This window comes from Hyperolius riggenbachi, chromosome 12 (assembly GCF_040937935.1).
Source record: "Hyperolius riggenbachi isolate aHypRig1 chromosome 12, aHypRig1.pri, whole genome shotgun sequence".
Classification (NCBI taxonomy): Eukaryota; Metazoa; Chordata; class Amphibia; order Anura; family Hyperoliidae; genus Hyperolius; species Hyperolius riggenbachi.
This window is the reverse complement of record NC_090657.1, coordinates 34,073,862-34,091,429: the sequence shown is the minus strand read 5'-3', so window position 1 is coordinate 34,091,429 and position 17,568 is coordinate 34,073,862. Positions and strand designations below refer to the sequence as shown.

Below are 17,568 nucleotides of genomic sequence, written 5' to 3'. Positions count from 1 at the left end.
CTGGTAGAAGCCCCAGGTAAGTCAAACTCATTTTTTTATTTTGCTTGGACCTTCCTTTTAAGGGGGCAGAGGCTGCCGCTACTGAAGTGGTTAAAGCATGAAATAAGTTCACCTACTAAACATCCTGGGCTTCCAGCAGTTGCTTGTATGTTAAGATCTCCATCTCCAGATGGGTTGTTTGAGCCATCAGGATCTTGTACTCGTAAATCTGTCTCTCTAGTTCAGAGCGGATCTGTGAGAGTTGCTCTTCCACATTGTCAATCAGGCTTTGTAGCTGGAGAAGCTGAGAGCCAAAGGTAGCTTCCGTCTCTGCCAGGGTGCACTCAAGTGCTGCTTTCTAAAAGCAAAATACAAATATAAATTGGTGATGGGTGTAAAGCCTGATACACACTTTCATTTACGATTGTTTAATCACTGACTAATCTTACGCCCTTCCATGTAGTACGATGGTTAACAGATATTTGATACTGTGAGCAAATTTTGTAGGTAATCACTCAGACTACTGTACATGTAGAATTAGGGTTTACTTACACAATCTGCTCATAGTATTCAATATTGGTTTGCCTTCAAACTACATGGAAGTGGTAAAATTGGTCAGTCATTAGCTAATCAAAGTGGGATGTGTGTACCCACCTTAAAGCCTGGTGCACACTTAAAAGTGTGTACCAGTCTTTAGGGTGGGTACACACATCCAATTGTGATTAGCTAATGACTGACCAATTTTACCATGTAGTGAAGGCAACCAGATATCGAATACTATGAACAGGCCTGTGCAGGTAAGATCTTATACTACATACAGTGGTAAAATAGGCCAGTCAATGGCCAATCAAAATTGGATGCGTATATGCACCCCTAAAATAAGGCAAACCAGACCAATGCAAGATCATGCCTGAATGTGATAAAGAAAACATTCCTGGTTAAGACTGCTTTGCCCATTTGCTACTTAAAGTACACATCTGGAATATCAGGGTGTCCTAGTCAGTTCTAAGTATAATTTAAGTACGTAAAGACTGCCCCACACCAATGGGCGTGGTCACGGCGGCAGCCCCAGGACTGCCTAACGCCAATTGGCGTCAAGTCCTGGGGCTGGGATTTGCAAGAGATCGCGCGCAGCATCTCCTGCTTCAGGGGCAGAGCTCCGCCCCGACTTCAGTCTCCGAGCGGCATTTACCACTCGGGAGACTGTTAGACGGTGAAACCGCCGTCTACACATTGTACAGCGCTGCGATCAGTGGCTGTCCCCTCCCGACTGTCGGCGGTGATCGGCTGTCATAGGCTGAAGCCTATGACAGCTGATCACATGGATTGACCAGCGGGGAAAGTGAGGGAGTGGGGAATATAAACACATTTTTAAAAAAAGCAAAATGTATAAAAAAAAACACAATTAAACACCCGGGGGGGTGATCTGACCCCACCAACAGAGAGCTCTGTGGGTGGGGAGATAAGGAGGGGGGGGGGGGATCACTTGTGTGCTGAGTTGTGCGGCCCTGCAGCTTGGCCTTAAAGCTGCAGTGGCCATTTTCACAAAAATTAGCCTGGTCTTTAGGGGGGTTTTCCACGGTGGTCCTGTGGTTAACATGGTTTTGAAAAAACAAAACAGAACAGGAAGTTCCCAGAGTAACATGCCACATTGCTGGTTTTGTCCTGTGTTATAGATCTATTGTAGATGCTAATAGGGATAACCAAATGGAGTTAGAAAAATTCTGAATTCCGACTGTTCGAAATTACGCAATTTCAAATTCTAAGTGGGAATTAAGAACTCACGGAATTCTGATGCATAAATTCCAAACGTTAAGCAGATTTTTTTTTTCACACCAATAGTGAATAATGAATGAGAAATTCTATGCGATAAGTCTAAGCAAAATTGCTACTTTCTGTGAACATACTGCGTTTTTACAAGTTGCATATATATTCATATAAACTTGCATATATTCACAAAAACTTGCAATTCCCAGATATTGCTATGCAAACTCAGAATTCGCAAACTTTGGAATTCGATCAGAATTCCATTAGAAATTTCTCAATTTTGTCAGAATTTTGTTGGATTTGAAAAAAATCAACAATTCTGACCATCCCTGGATGCTGACAGTACTTTTAGATGTGTGAAGATTCACTCAATTTCAGCCATTTATGGCCAGAGAAGGCAACTGTTATACGTGTGTAAATCTAAAAAAGAAGGAAAATAGCTGGCACTAGATGGGACCGGCTGGTTACTCCACAGCTGACCTTTAACCACTCTGCGACCGCCTAACGCCAATCGGTGGCCGCCGAGTGGCTCCCCCAGTGCGTCAAGTCCTGGCGCGGAGATTAACAGGGATCGCAACTGCGCGCACATCCCTGCTGACAGCCTATCAGCTGTGATCGGAGCAGCAGGCTGTAAATATAAAAAAAAAAAACAGCCACAAATAATTATACAGTGCTGCGATCTAGTGCAGTGCTGTTAGGGGACAGCTCTGTCACTGAGCTGTCCCCAGGAGAGGCTCACAATGCGATCCCTCTCATAGGCTGGTGCCTATGAGAGGCGATCACAGGGATTGGCTCTTGGGTAGAGGTAAATTAAAAAGAAAATAGAGATTTGTATTTAAAAAAAAACAACACAACATTGCAGCAGCAATCAGATGCCACCAACAGAAAGCTCTGCTGGTGGCAAGAAAAGGAGGAAAAATTCATTTTGGATGGTAAGTTGGATGGCCAAGCACATGCCTGTTAAAGCTGCAGGGTGCAGAATTGTAAAAAATGGCCTGGTCACTACAGGGGGTGCAAGCCAGTCATCCAAAACCTCCTTATCGGTAACCCCGAGCCAGGCTCGGGCTGGAAATCCGCAGCTCAGAGTGGATCAATCGGAACAGGATCCCGAATTGGATCTATCAGAGGTGTGGAATGTGCAGGGCTGCCACAGATCTATCTAGCGGTATGATTTTTAGGGTCTAAAAGCTTGAAATAAAATTGCACCACTTTTGGGCAATACATTTTGAAATATTCATACTGCCAGAGAGGTTAAGTAGTGAAACAGGCCTGTGCTCACTATATAGAAAGTTCCATGAAAGCAAAGCCTAACTAGGGATGATCGGAACCAGAAAATTCCGTTCCGCCGGAAATCACGGATTCCGTCAATGATAAATTACGTCGCTATGAAAATTCCGCGGGATTTGTATGAAATTCCGCGGAATTCCGGATTCCGTCGGAAATTTTTTAAAAATCCTCCTCCTCCTGTGTTTTTCTGAAAAATTCCGCCGAAATAAAAAAATTTCCGCGGAATTCCGTTTGAGAGGTTTAGTAATTCCGTTCCGACTACCGGAATTGGAATTGGCCTAATTACGGCCGGAATCACGGAATTAACAATTCTGCAGAATCCAGCCAGCATCCCTAAGCCTAACAGCTATTTTGTAGTCCAAACCACTTTGTCAGACGCCAAGGAGGCTTTAGCCTCGGTTGAAGCAGTTTGGACCACAAAAAGGGTGTTAGGCTTTGACCTCTTCTTTTCTTACCCACCACTGCTGCCTGCTGTAACATATGTACTCCTTTAGATCTGAGAGTGCAGACCTATGTACCCATATACTAATATCTTTGCTTTCATACATTCGTGTGAGCCTGACCCAATATCTGGAACTTAGCCTGCTAGTGGGAACAAAAATACTTTGAACTAGGCGTTATCAGCCATTTTCTGGTGTTTTTTCTTGCTGAAAAAGGTTGAATTTTAGAAGCATACCATACTCAGTTGACTTTGTAATTCAATCTCAAGAGTTTGTAGACAGCGTTTCAAGTCAATAAGTTCAGTCTGAACTGACTGAAGTTGTTCTGATCCAGAAGCCACCTGCTGGTTTAGTTCCTCACTCTATGAAATGAAAATATACATACATATATTAATCCATACATAAACAAAACATGTTTAGCCTTTACAGAGTTTATTGCAAAAAAAAAAGCTTTACCCTGGCAAGGAAAATGCTCTCCACCTCTTTCAGGTTTCTATCCATCAGATTTTCATACTGTTCTCTGACGTCTCCCAGTAGCTTGTTGAGATCAATGGATGGAGGAGCATCTACGTGGACATTGATTCTGGCACCCAGTTGGTTTCTCAGGCAGGTGACATCCTTCAAGAACAAAAGTAGTTGGTCAAAGTGACCAGAAAAGTACAGAAAAAACAGACAGCACCCCAGAAAAAGCACCAGGATTTGGTGACTTATTCTTAACACCAGTGCTATTGAGTGCATTAGATAATTTGGCTTTTAAAAAAATTTGAAATAATTTTTTACAATTATGATCTTGATTGTAATAAAGAGTTTGCATGTAATCTTAATTTTGCATAATTTTCACAAATTATGCAAAACAATGTTCAAGGCCTCATGGAATTCACTAAAGTGTTTTGAACATACTATATTTTCACATAAATGAGCATACTGTATATATGGAAAATTCCAGGGCATTAATTCATTCACTACATGCATTGAAGTCAGTGGGCATAAGAACGCATAACTGAGTATATGTGTGAAAATGCATGGGCATGCATGTGAAAATTCCTTTTCCTCAAATGCATTGAAGTCAATTGACATTTTCACATAGATGACTATTTCATGAAATTACAAGTCAGTCTGAAATTATGCATTCTAATGATGATTATGTGTAATATTAATTTTGCAATAGTTTAAAATTTTGCTTTACAATTTTGCAATGTAATTGAAAATGTTTCTACAAAGTTACTACTATGTGAAACATGAAGGACTCCCGAAGGCATATTCAACCAGTTGGCTATTTTACACCCCTACAGAGGAAAAATGTGCTTTATCCCGGATAGAGGCTTAAAGTGGATCCGACATGAACTTTTACTCATTGCATAATGGTGTTCCTTTCCTATTGTTTATAGGGCATTCCTCAAGCCAAATACTTTTTTGTTTTAATACTCTTAAACTAAACAAGCCTCGCCCACAGGTTTTCAGAGAGTCAAGGCATTTTCAAACCGTAGCAAGGCATTATGGGAGCTCAGTCCGGGCAGGAGGAGGGGGAGGTATTACTAGCCAGAATTTCAGAGGCGGAGAGGATTAGGGAGGAGGAGGGGGATTAGGTTTTTTTCACAGGCTGAGTGCTCAAGATTTCAGATAAGCTTGCCTGTATGTAATGTTTACAAACAACATGACTGCTGTCATTGTATCACAGGAAGAAATAATCAGATTCTATTGAAGCTGTTTGCAGCTAGATTTACTGTGTAAACTATCTAACCTCTAGATAAGATATATGGACAAGTTACTTGTTATAGTTAGTTTTTCATCTCGGATCCGCTTTAAGCCTCAAAACATACTGTTAGATTTTTAAGCATACTGATAAAAACTATCAAAATCTACCTAATAACAGTCATTGGATGGCCTGTGTGCAGCACTCAGTGTTCAATCATGTTCCAGCAGGCCAGGAATCAGCCATAATTCCATCCCATTGCTTGATACATTACAAAGCTATGTAGCTGTTGATTGCAAGCCACTCATTATTATTATTATTATTATGTATTTACTAACTAGTGATGATCATAATCAACAAATTACGATTTCGCTAAATTTCGCATACATTTACCCAATTACGCTTATACGTAATTACGATTTGCAAATTAAATTGATTTCATGTAGTCATTCGTAATTTTGCATAAAATTTGCTGTAATTTCATGCCGACTTTAGCAGTGATTAGCAAAGCCCCCATACATGATATTGACACCAAAATTGCTACCTATGTTAAGGAGAATCGTGGGTACAAGTCAAAAAAAGAATAGAAGAAGAAGAAACTCGATTTTAGAAACGCAAGTAAAAAATGTTTTTTAAACTTAGAAAAATTACGGTTTAAAAACCATTTTCTTTGCATTTTTAAAATCGAGTTTTTCAAAATCTACAAGGTCTTTTTGAAAAATTATTTTTGTGAGCATTATTCTGCTTGACATGTGTAGCAATTTTGGTAGAACTAGCATGTATGGGGCTTTGCTATTAACCTCTAAAGTCGGCACAAAATTATGCAAAATTTCACAAAAATGAGAAAAATTCCGCGAAATTTTGAAATACTACTATCACATTTGAAATGAATAACAATTTTCTCTGAAATTTCACATTACGATTACGATGAGTAATTGCGAATTTCAATGCAAAATTTTGCATTTGCAAAATTTCGGCCCACCACTGGCACTAACATCTTCCACAGCACTGTACAGAGAATCCTCTATAGTTTTTCAATTGCACTCCCCTCCTCTTACCCTCCCCTCTATATTAGGGCTTGCTGCAACTCAATCACAGATGCTACATGTACATCTCATCAAATAAAACAACACTTATAGAGTGCGCTACCCCTTCCAAATGTTCAGTACATAAACAATGAGTTCTTAATAGACCGTCCTCCACTGTTTAGCATCCAGTTTCCAGGTACTCCAAGGAATTCATCCGTTAGTGACACAGTTCACATGTATGGAAAGAGAAGACAGATATCATAGTGTGATCCGTTTTTTGAACCATATGGGGACCATCACCCTATGGGGTCCAACTGTGCAAACTTCTACTGGGGGGTCACCTCTATATCCGTCACCATTAGCCAACAAATGGCACGCTCACCTTGCTGCAAGGCTGCCCAGCCTCACAGACAGCAACTGCACTTTAAAAGGGTTAACCAGCTTCTTTCCAGTGGTGAATGATGCGTCCAATCTCAAACAAAACAACAAGATAACATCATAGTGCAATCACGCTTGCAAAGCAACTAGGTTCAAAAGACAGCTACCGTCTATTAATCTCCTGCTCACCCTTTGCTGCTGCTGCCCACACTCACAGACAGCTGTCCACGCTTTATGGGTGTGCAGTCTCAGCCTCAGTGTTTAAGAATATATTCCACTTCCACAGACCATCAGGCATACATCTATAAACTGAAAGGCTTCCAATAGTGTAAAATCGATGATTTATTCTATAAAATTTAAGAATTGTACTCACAAACATCAGAGTAAAAAGCGCTTATAAAGTTAAAACACTCAGGGGACGTCTCCTCCTGCTGCTGGTTGCTTCCCTTCCAGGCTCCGCGGACAACGTGGACGTGGACAGCTGTCTGTGAGTGTGGGCAGCAGCAGCAAAGGGTGAGCAGGAGATTAATAGACGGTAGCTGTCTTTTGAACCTAGTTGCTTTGCAAGCGTGATTGCACTATGATGTTATCTTGTTGTTTTGTTTGAGAGTGGATGCATCATTTACCACTGGAAAGAAGCTGGTTAACCCTTTTAAAGTGCAGTTGCTGTCTGTGAGGCTGGGCAGCCTTGCAGCAAGGTGAGCGTGCCATTTGTTGGCTAATGGTGACGGATATAGAGGTGACCCCCCCAGTAGAAGTTTGCACAGTTGGACCCCATAGGGTGATGGTCCCCATATGGTTCAAAAAATGGATCACACTATGATATCTGTCTTCTCTTTCCATACATGTGAACTGTGTCACTAACGGATGAATTCCTTGGAGTACCTGGAAACTGGATGCTAAACAGTGGAGGACGGTCCATCAAGAACTCATTGTTTATGTACTGAACATTGGGAAGGGGTAGCACACTCTATAAGTATTGTTTTACTGTACAGAGTATATTGTCTTGTCACTTAACTGTCCCTCAGAGGAGCTCACAATCTAATCCCTACCATAGTTATAGGTCTATATATGTAGTGTGTAGTGTATGTATCATAGTCTAGGGCAAATTTAGGGGGAAGCCAATTAAACGTATCTGTGTGTTTCGGGGATGCGGGAGGAAACCAGAGTACGTGGAGGAAACCCACACAGACACTGGAAAAACATACAAACTCTGTGCAGATCGTGTCCTGGCTGGGATTCGACCCAGGGAATAGGGATGCAAGGCAACAGTGCTAACCACTATGCCACTGTGTAGCCATAAACACAACCTTATTGTTATTAGAGCTGGACTCTTCTTGCTGTACAATTCTTACAAATGTATTCTACTTTTTAGTCTGGATTTATCTTTGGATAGAGCAGCTTAAACATTTTAGTATAACCATTTATACTATTCATTAAAATGTACCTCTTCATGATGCTTTTTCATCTGCAGCAAATCATCCTGTAAGTCCTGCACTTGGACCTCCAGGTCACTTCGCTCTATGCTTAGCCCATCCAATACTTTACGCAATTCTTTCAAGTCAGTGTCCACAAAGGTTCTCAGCCTGATCTCCATCTCATACCTTGAAAAGAGGAATAACATTGAGCAATAATGAGCGAGTTGCATTGCATTGCATTGCATTACTTTTTTCACTTGAAGGACTCTTTAGTTTTTAACCCCCTTGGCGGTACACTAGGAATTTTTTTGCCCCCAAATTTCTTTTTATAATGCTTTAGCTAGCATTTCGCTAGCTAAGCGTATGTAGAAGGTTGCTCTGGTCCCCCCCATGCCTGCCGATCGCCGCCGGCTATAAGTACCTCGCCACGATCCCACGAAGAGCGCAGTTTCCGGATCGGCTTCCGGCGTTGCTATGGCGACGATCGGAGATGACGTCATGACGTCAACTGCAATCCTGATTGCCGTCATCGCGAAGCCTGGAGCCGATTGGGAGGCTGCGCCAGTGTGGGAACGCTGGGAGGTATGTACCCCGCAAGTAATTGCGGGCGATTGCGGGGGACCGGAGCAACTTTGTGCATACGCTTAGCTAGTGAACTGCTAGCTAAAGCGTATTGCACCAGTTTTGTTTCGTTTTTAAGTCCTGGGGCCATGTGATCCTCCGCGGCGGCTACCCCGTGTGTAGCACGGTGTTACCGCTAAGGAGGTTAACTTAAACAAAAGTTTGCTTTCTTAAAGAGGCTCTGTAACAAAAATTTCAGCCTTTTTCCTTCTAGCCTATAAGTTCCTATACCTGTTCTAATGTGGTCTGGATTACTGCAGCCTTTTCTAGTTGCACTGTCTCTGTAATATATATAATCTTCTTTTCTTTGTCAAGCTTTTTCCACCCAGAGAGGAATGCACTGCCTCTGCTGTGATAAGGAGAAGTTATGCACGCTCCCTGCAGGCTCTGTGTGTGTGCTTTGTCTATTAGCGACAGACAGTGTCTCTGCTCTCAATTTCAGCTTGTCTGAGGGGGGAGGGAGCTGCCCATGCTGAGAAACCCGGCTGGAGTGCAGATAATTCAGTATGTAATAAAAACTTGTAGTATACACACACACATATATATATATATATATATATATATATATATATATATATATATATATATATATATGTTATTTATATACAAACATCACTTCTGTTGGTGTCGGTTAGTGGACATGTGTTTTGTTTGTAAACACTGCCTAAAACTGGTGATTAAAAGCCTGGATCGCATCGGCAAGTGGCGGAAACAGCAAAGAGGTACCCAGGAGATCACAGTGACTTGATTGGTATGTTTTTTATTGTACAAATCAGACAGTACAGATTCTCTTTAAAATAGAAGGTACTTGCGATAATTCAGTGGAGTGGAGTTGGAGTGAGCATATGTCATCTCCCATAATGCATCACTGCTGAATATGCAAATCAACCCTTGTCCCTGTAAGCTAGCCACACCTCCAGAACTGCCAGAATACAATGATGTGTCAGCATGTTAATTGTACAGAGCCACAATAATCCAACATGCATACAGACTGTTTTGAATTGGTTGATCATTGATGCATGGCATGGATTAATGTGGCTCTATGGGGTAGGACTTGAAACACCCATAGTTGCAGATGGCCCAGCAAGCTCATGGTGAACCAGAACTCATTGGAGTGTGTCAGGGGCTACAAAGGACCCAAAAGCCCTCTTACTAAAATGCAATGGAAAACTGGTCAGTGAAATTAAAATGTGGAGCTCCAAATATAAGAAAGGAAATAAAACATTAATATGTAATAATTTATGCTTCTAATCTGAGGTAATTTGTTTGTACTAAACAGAATATATTCATTTAAAAAGAGTTACATTTAAAGAGAACCAGAGATGAGACACCTTCATGTATTTTACCAAATATATCAATGGGAACATGACAGTAAACACCTACCCTGCTCTCTGTTTCATTCTTCACTGCTAAATCTGCCTGTTATCAGCTGTGATAAGAATCCCTGACTGAGCATTCAGTCTAGCTTTGCCCTGAATGACTATAGCTGAGTCAGTCTACTGTGAAGTCTTTTCAAGCCCAAGCCCGCCCCCTCCTGGCTTTGCTTTTCTGCTGTGAGGATACATGACAGGAAAGCAGAGCCACAAGGGGCAGACTTGGGCTTGAAAATACATCAGCTATAATCATTTGGGGAAAAACTAGACTGAATGCTCAGTCAGGGATTCTTATCACAGCTGATAACAGGCAGATTTAGCAGAATAGAATGAAACAAAAAGCAGAGTAGGAGTTTATCGTCATGTTCACAATGATATATTTAGTAAAATACATGAGGGTGCTTCGTCTCTGGTTCACTTTAAGTTTCATAAAGCAAAATACTAACTACCCTTGTATTTAATGATGGCAGGTTTTCCATAATTTGAAACCATTTCCATGGGTTGAGCAGCGTATCTGGTGACACTGCATTTTTCCTACAGTTGCTATGAAAAATCACAAATAACTTACTTGTTCTTGAAGTCATCAGCAGCCAATCTTGCATTATCTATCTGTAAGACTAGTCTGGCATTCTCCACAGATGCAGCAGAGACCTGTTACAACCATGAGAAATTATTGTTTCATTATTAATATTGATTTATAAAGTGCACACATATTCTGTGGCGCTGTACAAAGAAAGAAACAAACATGGGGTGCACAATAATTCAGTACAGACAATGTTATACTCCAGTATACAAAATTGATAACAAAATACAGAATTGATACAAAATACAGAATTGGTAATTTTACAGTGACAAAAGTAACATGACGAATTAAAAAAAAAAAGTATAACAAATTTCAAGACACAAAAGGACAAGAGAGTCCTGCCCTTACAAGTTTACAATCTAAAGGAATGGGATAAATAAGAAGTGGGGTAGCATACAAAAAACATACGAGGCAGTGTGTTTTTAGGATATCTAGTAGAAGTGCAACTTGGCCCTAGGTCAACGGGAGAATGACCTAAGTCAGAGCAGATGCCTGCATAAAAAGTGAGTTTTGAGGGAGCGTTTAAAGATATCAAAGGTTGAAGACTGACAGATATGTTGTGGAAGGGCACTCCAGAGGAAGGGTGAAGCGCATGCGAAATCTTGTATACGTTAATTTGACGAGCGAATTCTAGAGGAGGACACAAGTAGTGTTGGGCGAACATCTAGATGTTCGGGTTCGGGCCGAACAGGCCGAACATGTCCGCGATGTTCGGGTGTTCGACCCGAACTCCGAACATAATGGAAGTCAATGGGGACCCGAACTTTTGTGGTTTGTAAAGCCTCCTTACATGCTACATACCCCAAATTTACAGGGTATGTGCACCTTGGGAGTGGGTACAAGAGGAAAAAAAAATTTAGCAAAAAGAGCTTATAGTTTTTGAGAAAATCGATTTTAAAGTTTCAAAGGGAAAACTGTCTTTTAAATGCGGGAAATGTCTGTTTTCTTTGCACAGGTAACATGCTTTTTGTCGGCATGCAGTCATAAATGTAATACATATAAGAGGTTCCAGGAAAAGGGACCGGTAATGCTAACCCAGCAGCAGCACACGTGATGGAACAGGAGGAGGGTGGCGCAGGAGGAGAAGGCCACGCTTTGAGACACAACAACCCAGGCCTTGCATGAGGACAAGAAGCGTGCGGATAGCATGCTTTGTACCACCATGCAGTCATAAATGTAATAAAGATAAGTGGTTCAATAAACAGGGACCACGCGGCAACGCTAACCCAGCAGCAGCACACGTGATGGAACAGGAGGAGGCGCAGGAGGAGAAGGCCACGCTTTGTGAGACACAACAACCCAGGCCTTGCATGAGGACAAAAAGCGTGCGGAGAGCATGCTTTGTACCGCCATGTAGTCATAAATGTAATAAAGATAAGAGGTTCAATAAACAGGGACCACGCGGCAACGCTAACCCAGCAGCAGCAGCAGCAGCAGCACACGTGATGGAACAGGAGGAGGCGCAGGAGGAGAAGGCCACGCTTTGTGAGACACAACAACCCAGGCCTTGCATGAGGACAAAAAGCGTGCGGATAGCATGCTTTGTACCGCCATGTAGTCATAAATGTAATAAAGATAAGAGGTTCCATAAACAGGGACCGGCAACGGTAACCCAGCAGCAGCAGCAGCAGCAGCAGCACACGTGATGGAACAGGAGGAGGCGCAGGAGGAGAAGGCCACGCTTTGTGAGACACAACAACCCAGGCCTTGCATGAGGACAAAAAGCGTGCGGATAGCATGCTTTGTACCGCCATGTAGTCATAAATGTAATAAAGATAAGAGGTTCAATAAACAGGGACCACGCGGCAACGCTAACCCAGCAGCAGCAGCAGCAGCAGCACACGTGATGGAACAGGAGGAGGCGCAGGAGGAGAAGGCCACGCTTTGTGAGACACAACAACCCAGGCCTTGCATGAGGACAAAAAGCGTGCGGATAGCATGCTTTGTACCGCCATGTAGTCATAAATGTAATAAAGATAAGAGGTTCCATAAACAGGGACCGGCAACGGTAACCCAGCAGCAGCAGCAGCAGCAGCAGCACACGTGATGGAACAGGAGGAGGCGCAGGAGGAGAAGGCCACGCTTTGTGAGACACAACAACCCAGGCCTTGCATGAGGACAAAAAGCGTGCGGATAGCATGCTTTGTACCGCCATGTAGTCATAAATGTAATAAAGATAAGAGGTTCAATAAACAGGGACCACGCGGCAACGCTAACCCAGCAGCAGCAGCAGCAGCAGCACACGTGATGGAACAGGAGGAGGCGCAGGAGGAGAAGGCCACGCTTTGTGAGACACAACAACCCAGGCCTTGCATGAGGACAAAAAGCGTGCGGATAGCATGCTTTGTACCGCCATGTAGTCATAAATGTAATAAAGATAAGAGGTTCCATAAACAGGGACCGGCAACGGTAACCCAGCAGCAGCAGCAGCAGCAGCAGCACACGTGATGGAACAGGAGGAGGCGCAGGAGGAGAAGGCCACGCTTTGTGAGACACAACAACCCAGGCCTTGCATGAGGACAAAAAGCGTGCGGATATAGCAGCAATGCTTTTTGCCGCCATGCAGTCATAAATGTAATACAGATGAGAGGTTCAATAAACAGGGACCGGAAACGCTAAACCATCCCAGATGTTCATCGGTCATGTTACTTGGTTGGGGTCCAGGAGTGTTGCGTAGTCGTTTCCAATCCAGGATTGATTCATTTTAATTTGAGTCAGACGGTCTGCATTTTCTGTGGAGAGGCGGATACGCCGATCTGTGATGATGCCTCCGGCAGCACTGAAACAGCGTTCCGACATAACGCTGGCTGCCGGGCAAGCCAGCACCTCTATTGCGTACATTGCCAGTTCGTGCCAGGTGTCTAGCTTCATGCCCGGTTTCAGGTCCAGCGGTGCCAGCCACAAATCCGTCTGTTCCTTTATTCCCCTCCAAATTTCCTCCCCTGTGTGCTGCTTATCCCCAAGGCAGATCAGCTTCAGCAACGCTTGCTGACGCATGCCAACAGCTGTGCTGCACTGCTTCCACGATCCTACTGCTGCTGGTGCTGGGTTAGCGTTTCCGGATGAGGTACAGCTTTGAGATGCGTTGGAGGAGAAGGAGTCAGAGAGGTAGGTGCTGCTGTTGTTATCCAGTGGGAGGGACGGCGGTGCAGCTGTTTGCGGCGTGGGCAACACCCGCGCCGTAGCAGGTGAGGAATCACTGCCAGGCTCCACAAGGTTCACCCAGTGCGCGGTAAGGGAGATGTATCGACCCTGGCCGAACGCACTTGTCCAGGTGTCAGTGGTGAGGTGAACCTTGCAGGCAACGGCATTCTTCAAGCTTCGGGTTATTTAGCTGACCACGTGCTCATGCAACTCAGGCACTGCAGAGCGCGCAAAGTGGTAGCGGCTGGGAACCACGTAACGTGGGATGGCCACTGACATCATGCCCTTGAAGCTGTTTGTCTCCACCACTCGATATGGCAGCATTTCGCAGGCCAGAAGCTTGGCTATGCTGGCTGGCTGTTACTGCCACGGCCCGCGGGTCATTTGCTGGCAATTTCCTCTTGTGCTCAAACATCTCAGAGACAGACAACTCAACCGTAGCACTGCACACCGAAGGGCTGTTGGTTGTTGTGTTTGATGAACACTGGGAGACCTCAAGAGCACTAGTCCGGAAAGTGACAGTGTCAGCATCGTCTGATGTTTGTGAATGTTGTGAACCACGCAATGGCTGGGCTACTGCTGCTGCTGAGGCGGGTCTGGTGGTGAGTCTGGTGAACCCAAGGGAGGCAGTGTTGCTGGTGGTACGGTGGTACCCTGTCCTGCCGCGTTTGCCCACAGAGTGGGATGTTTGGATAGAATGTGGCGGCTCATGCTGGTGGTGGAGAGGTTGTTAATACTTTTCCCCCTGCTCAGGCGGGTCTTGCACACCTTGCAAATCGCCATGGTAACATCCTCAGTGCAGTCTTCAAAGAAAGCCCAGACTTTAACTGGCTGAGGACTCGGACCTCGTGCGTGATGTGCTGGTGCTGCTTAACCCACTGCTGGACGCTTGAGAGGTCATCCAAGTAATTATCTGGTCCTGTTCTTTTGGATCTGTGAGGGTTGTTGTCCTGGACAACATGGGCAGTATTGAGTGGGTTTTCTTGGGTGCTCCCCTGTGGCCTGTACGTGAACCGTCAGGGGAAACACCTCTTCCCTTGCCCCTCCCTCTTTCACCGGATTTCTTCCTCATTTCACTTAAAGTACACGCTGACTGGCAGCAGTACAGTGGCAGTACAGAAATGCTATACAGTGGTGGGTGAGCGGTGTACCACTATTGTCAGCAGTGACACAGAGCACAATGCTATACAGTGGCGGGTGAGCGGTGTACTACTGTTCCCAGCAGAATCAGAGTGGCAGTAAACAATGGTATATAGTCTGGCTGAGCGGTGTACACAGAGTGTCAGTAAACAATGGTATATAGTCTGGCTGAGCGGTGTACACACAATGCTATATAGTCTGCTATATAGTGTCAGTAAACAATGGTATATAGTCTGGCTGAGCGAGCGGTGTACTACTGTTCCCAGCAGAATCAGAGTGGCAGTAAACAATGGTATATAGTCTGGCTGAGCGGTGTACACAGAGTGTCAGTAAACAATGGTATATAGTCTGGCTGAGCGGTGTACACACAATGCTATATAGTCTGCTATATAGTGTCAGTAAACAATGGTATATAGTCTGGCTGAGCGAGCGGTGTACTACTGTTCCCAGCAGAATCAGAGTGGCAGTAAACAATGGTATATAGTCTGGCTGAGCGGTGTACACAGAGTGTCAGTAAACAATGGTATATAGTCTGGCTGAGCGGTGTACACACAATGCTATATAGTCTGCTATATAGTGTCAGTAAACAATGGTATATAGTCTGGCTGAACGAGCGGTGTACTACTGTTCCCAGCAGACACAGAACAGTACACAGAATGCTATATAGTGTGGCTGAACGAGCGGTGTACCACTGTTCCCAGCAGACACAGAACAGTACACAGAATGCTATATAGTGTGGCTGAACGAGCGGTGTACCACTGTTCCCAGCAGACACAGAACAGTACACAGAATGCTATATAGTGTGGCTGAACGAGCGGTGTACTACTGTTCCCAGCAGACACAGAACAGTACACAGAATGCTATATAGTGTGGCTGAACGAGCGGTGTACCACTGTTCCCAGCAGACACAGAACAGTACACAGAATGCTATATAGTGTGGCTGAACGAGCGGTGTACCACTGTTCCCAGCAGACACAGAACAGTACACAGAATGCTATATAGTGTGGCTGAACGAGCGGTGTACTACTGTTCCCAGCAGACACAGAACAGTACACAGAATGCTATATAGTGTGGCTGAACGAGCGGTGTACCACTGTTCCCAGCAGACACAGAACAGTACACAGAATGCTATATAGTGTGGCTGAACGAGCGGTGTACTACTGTTCCCAGCAGACACAGAACAGTACACAGAATGCTATATAGTGTGGCTGAACGAGCGGTGTACTACTGTTCCCAGCAGACACAGAACAGTACACAGAATGCTATATAGTGTGGCTGAACGAGCGGTGTACTACTGTTCCCAGCAGCGACACACAATGACTGGGGGGGACCCTGGCTAGCGTGGCTGGAGCGCGAACTACCCTGCCTGCCTACCCAAAGCTAAACCCACAGACAAATGGCGGAGATATGACGTGGTTCGGGTATTTATTTACCCGAACCACGTGACAGTTCGGCCAATCAGAGCGCGTTCGGGTCCGAACCACGTGACCCGTTCGGCCAATCACAGCGCTAGCCGAACGTTCGGGGAACGTTCGGCCATGCGCTCTTAGTTCGGCCATATGGCCGAACGGTTTGGCCGAGCACCGTCAGGTGTTCGGCCGAACTCGAACATCACCCGAACAGGGTGATGTTCTGCAGAACCCGAACAGTGGCGAACACTGTTCGCCCAACACTAGACACAAGAAGGTCATGTGCAGACCTGAGATTGCGATCGGGTTGGTATTTGGAAACTAGTGAGATGTACAGTGGAGAGAAATTGTGGAGAGCTTTGTAGTTTTGTGGCTGGAAGGTGTAATGGTTAAGGGCTCTGCCTCTGACACAGGAGACCAGGGTTCGAATCTCGGCTCTGCCTGTTCAGTAAGCCAGCACCTATTCAGTAGGAGACCTTTGGCAAGTCTCCCTAACATTGCTACTGCCTATAGAGCGCGCCCTAGTGGCTGCTGCTCTGGCGCTTTGAGTCCGCCAGGAGAAAAGCGCAATATAAATGTTATTTGTCTATTTGTCTTGTCTAGTTTAGGGTTAAAAGTTTGAACTGGATCCTCTGGTTAATTGGCAACCAATAAAGAGCTTGGTAGAGAGGAGCAGCAGAGGAAGAACAAGAAGAAAGATGAAGAAAACAAGCAGCCAAGTTCAACTAATAAAAATATACAGCACTTTGTAGACATTTTTTTGTGTTACCTATGCTACACTTTCAACTTTCAACATTACTCTTAAAAGACAGTTTCTATTACATGTATTCAGCTACAATGCACTTTTGCTCATTTCAAATTGGCTTACCTTACATTGTAGCTCTTCAATTGTCTTGTAGTAGTGCTGGAAATCAGGCAGTGACATGTGAGCATTCTTATCATGCCATTCACAGATTTTCTTCTCCATTTGGGCATTTTCTTCTTCCAAAGAATGAACCTTTTCTAGATAAGTTGCCAGTCGGTCATTGAGGAGCTGCATGGTTTCCTTCTCGTTGACACTGAGAAAACCTTCACTCTTCCGACTTCCATGGCTTCCAATGTTGTTTAAGTGATTATCATGATTGTGGCCATTGTGCCCGTGAGTGAGGGAAGAGTGTTTTGAAAAAACACTCTGCTTACTTTGTCCCCCATGGGTATTATGGGTTGCATGGTGGACTTTTTGATATCCACCATGGTGTACATACTGGGAAATTCCCTGATGAATGGAGAGTTTTGGAGAGTGGCTCCTCACATGAATGTTTTGCTTGA

The 17,568-nt window shown here is 44.3% G+C and overlaps 1 protein-coding gene across 1 annotated transcript; it reads right to left on the bottom strand.

Annotated features, from left to right (window-relative positions):
- Positions 1-115: 115 nt before the first annotated feature.
- On the bottom strand, positions 116-17,332 carry LOC137542419 (keratin, type I cuticular Ha6-like). Its single transcript, XM_068264314.1, has 6 exons — positions 17,129-17,332; positions 10,553-10,635; positions 8,020-8,176; positions 3,930-4,091; positions 3,710-3,835; positions 116-337 (listed from the first exon to the last, which is right to left on the bottom strand). The coding sequence occupies exons 1-6, from the start codon at positions 17,297-17,299 to the stop codon at positions 116-118; spliced, it is 921 nt and encodes a 306-aa protein (XP_068120415.1). The 5' UTR covers positions 17,300-17,332.
- Between the last annotated feature and the right edge of the window lie 236 nt (positions 17,333-17,568).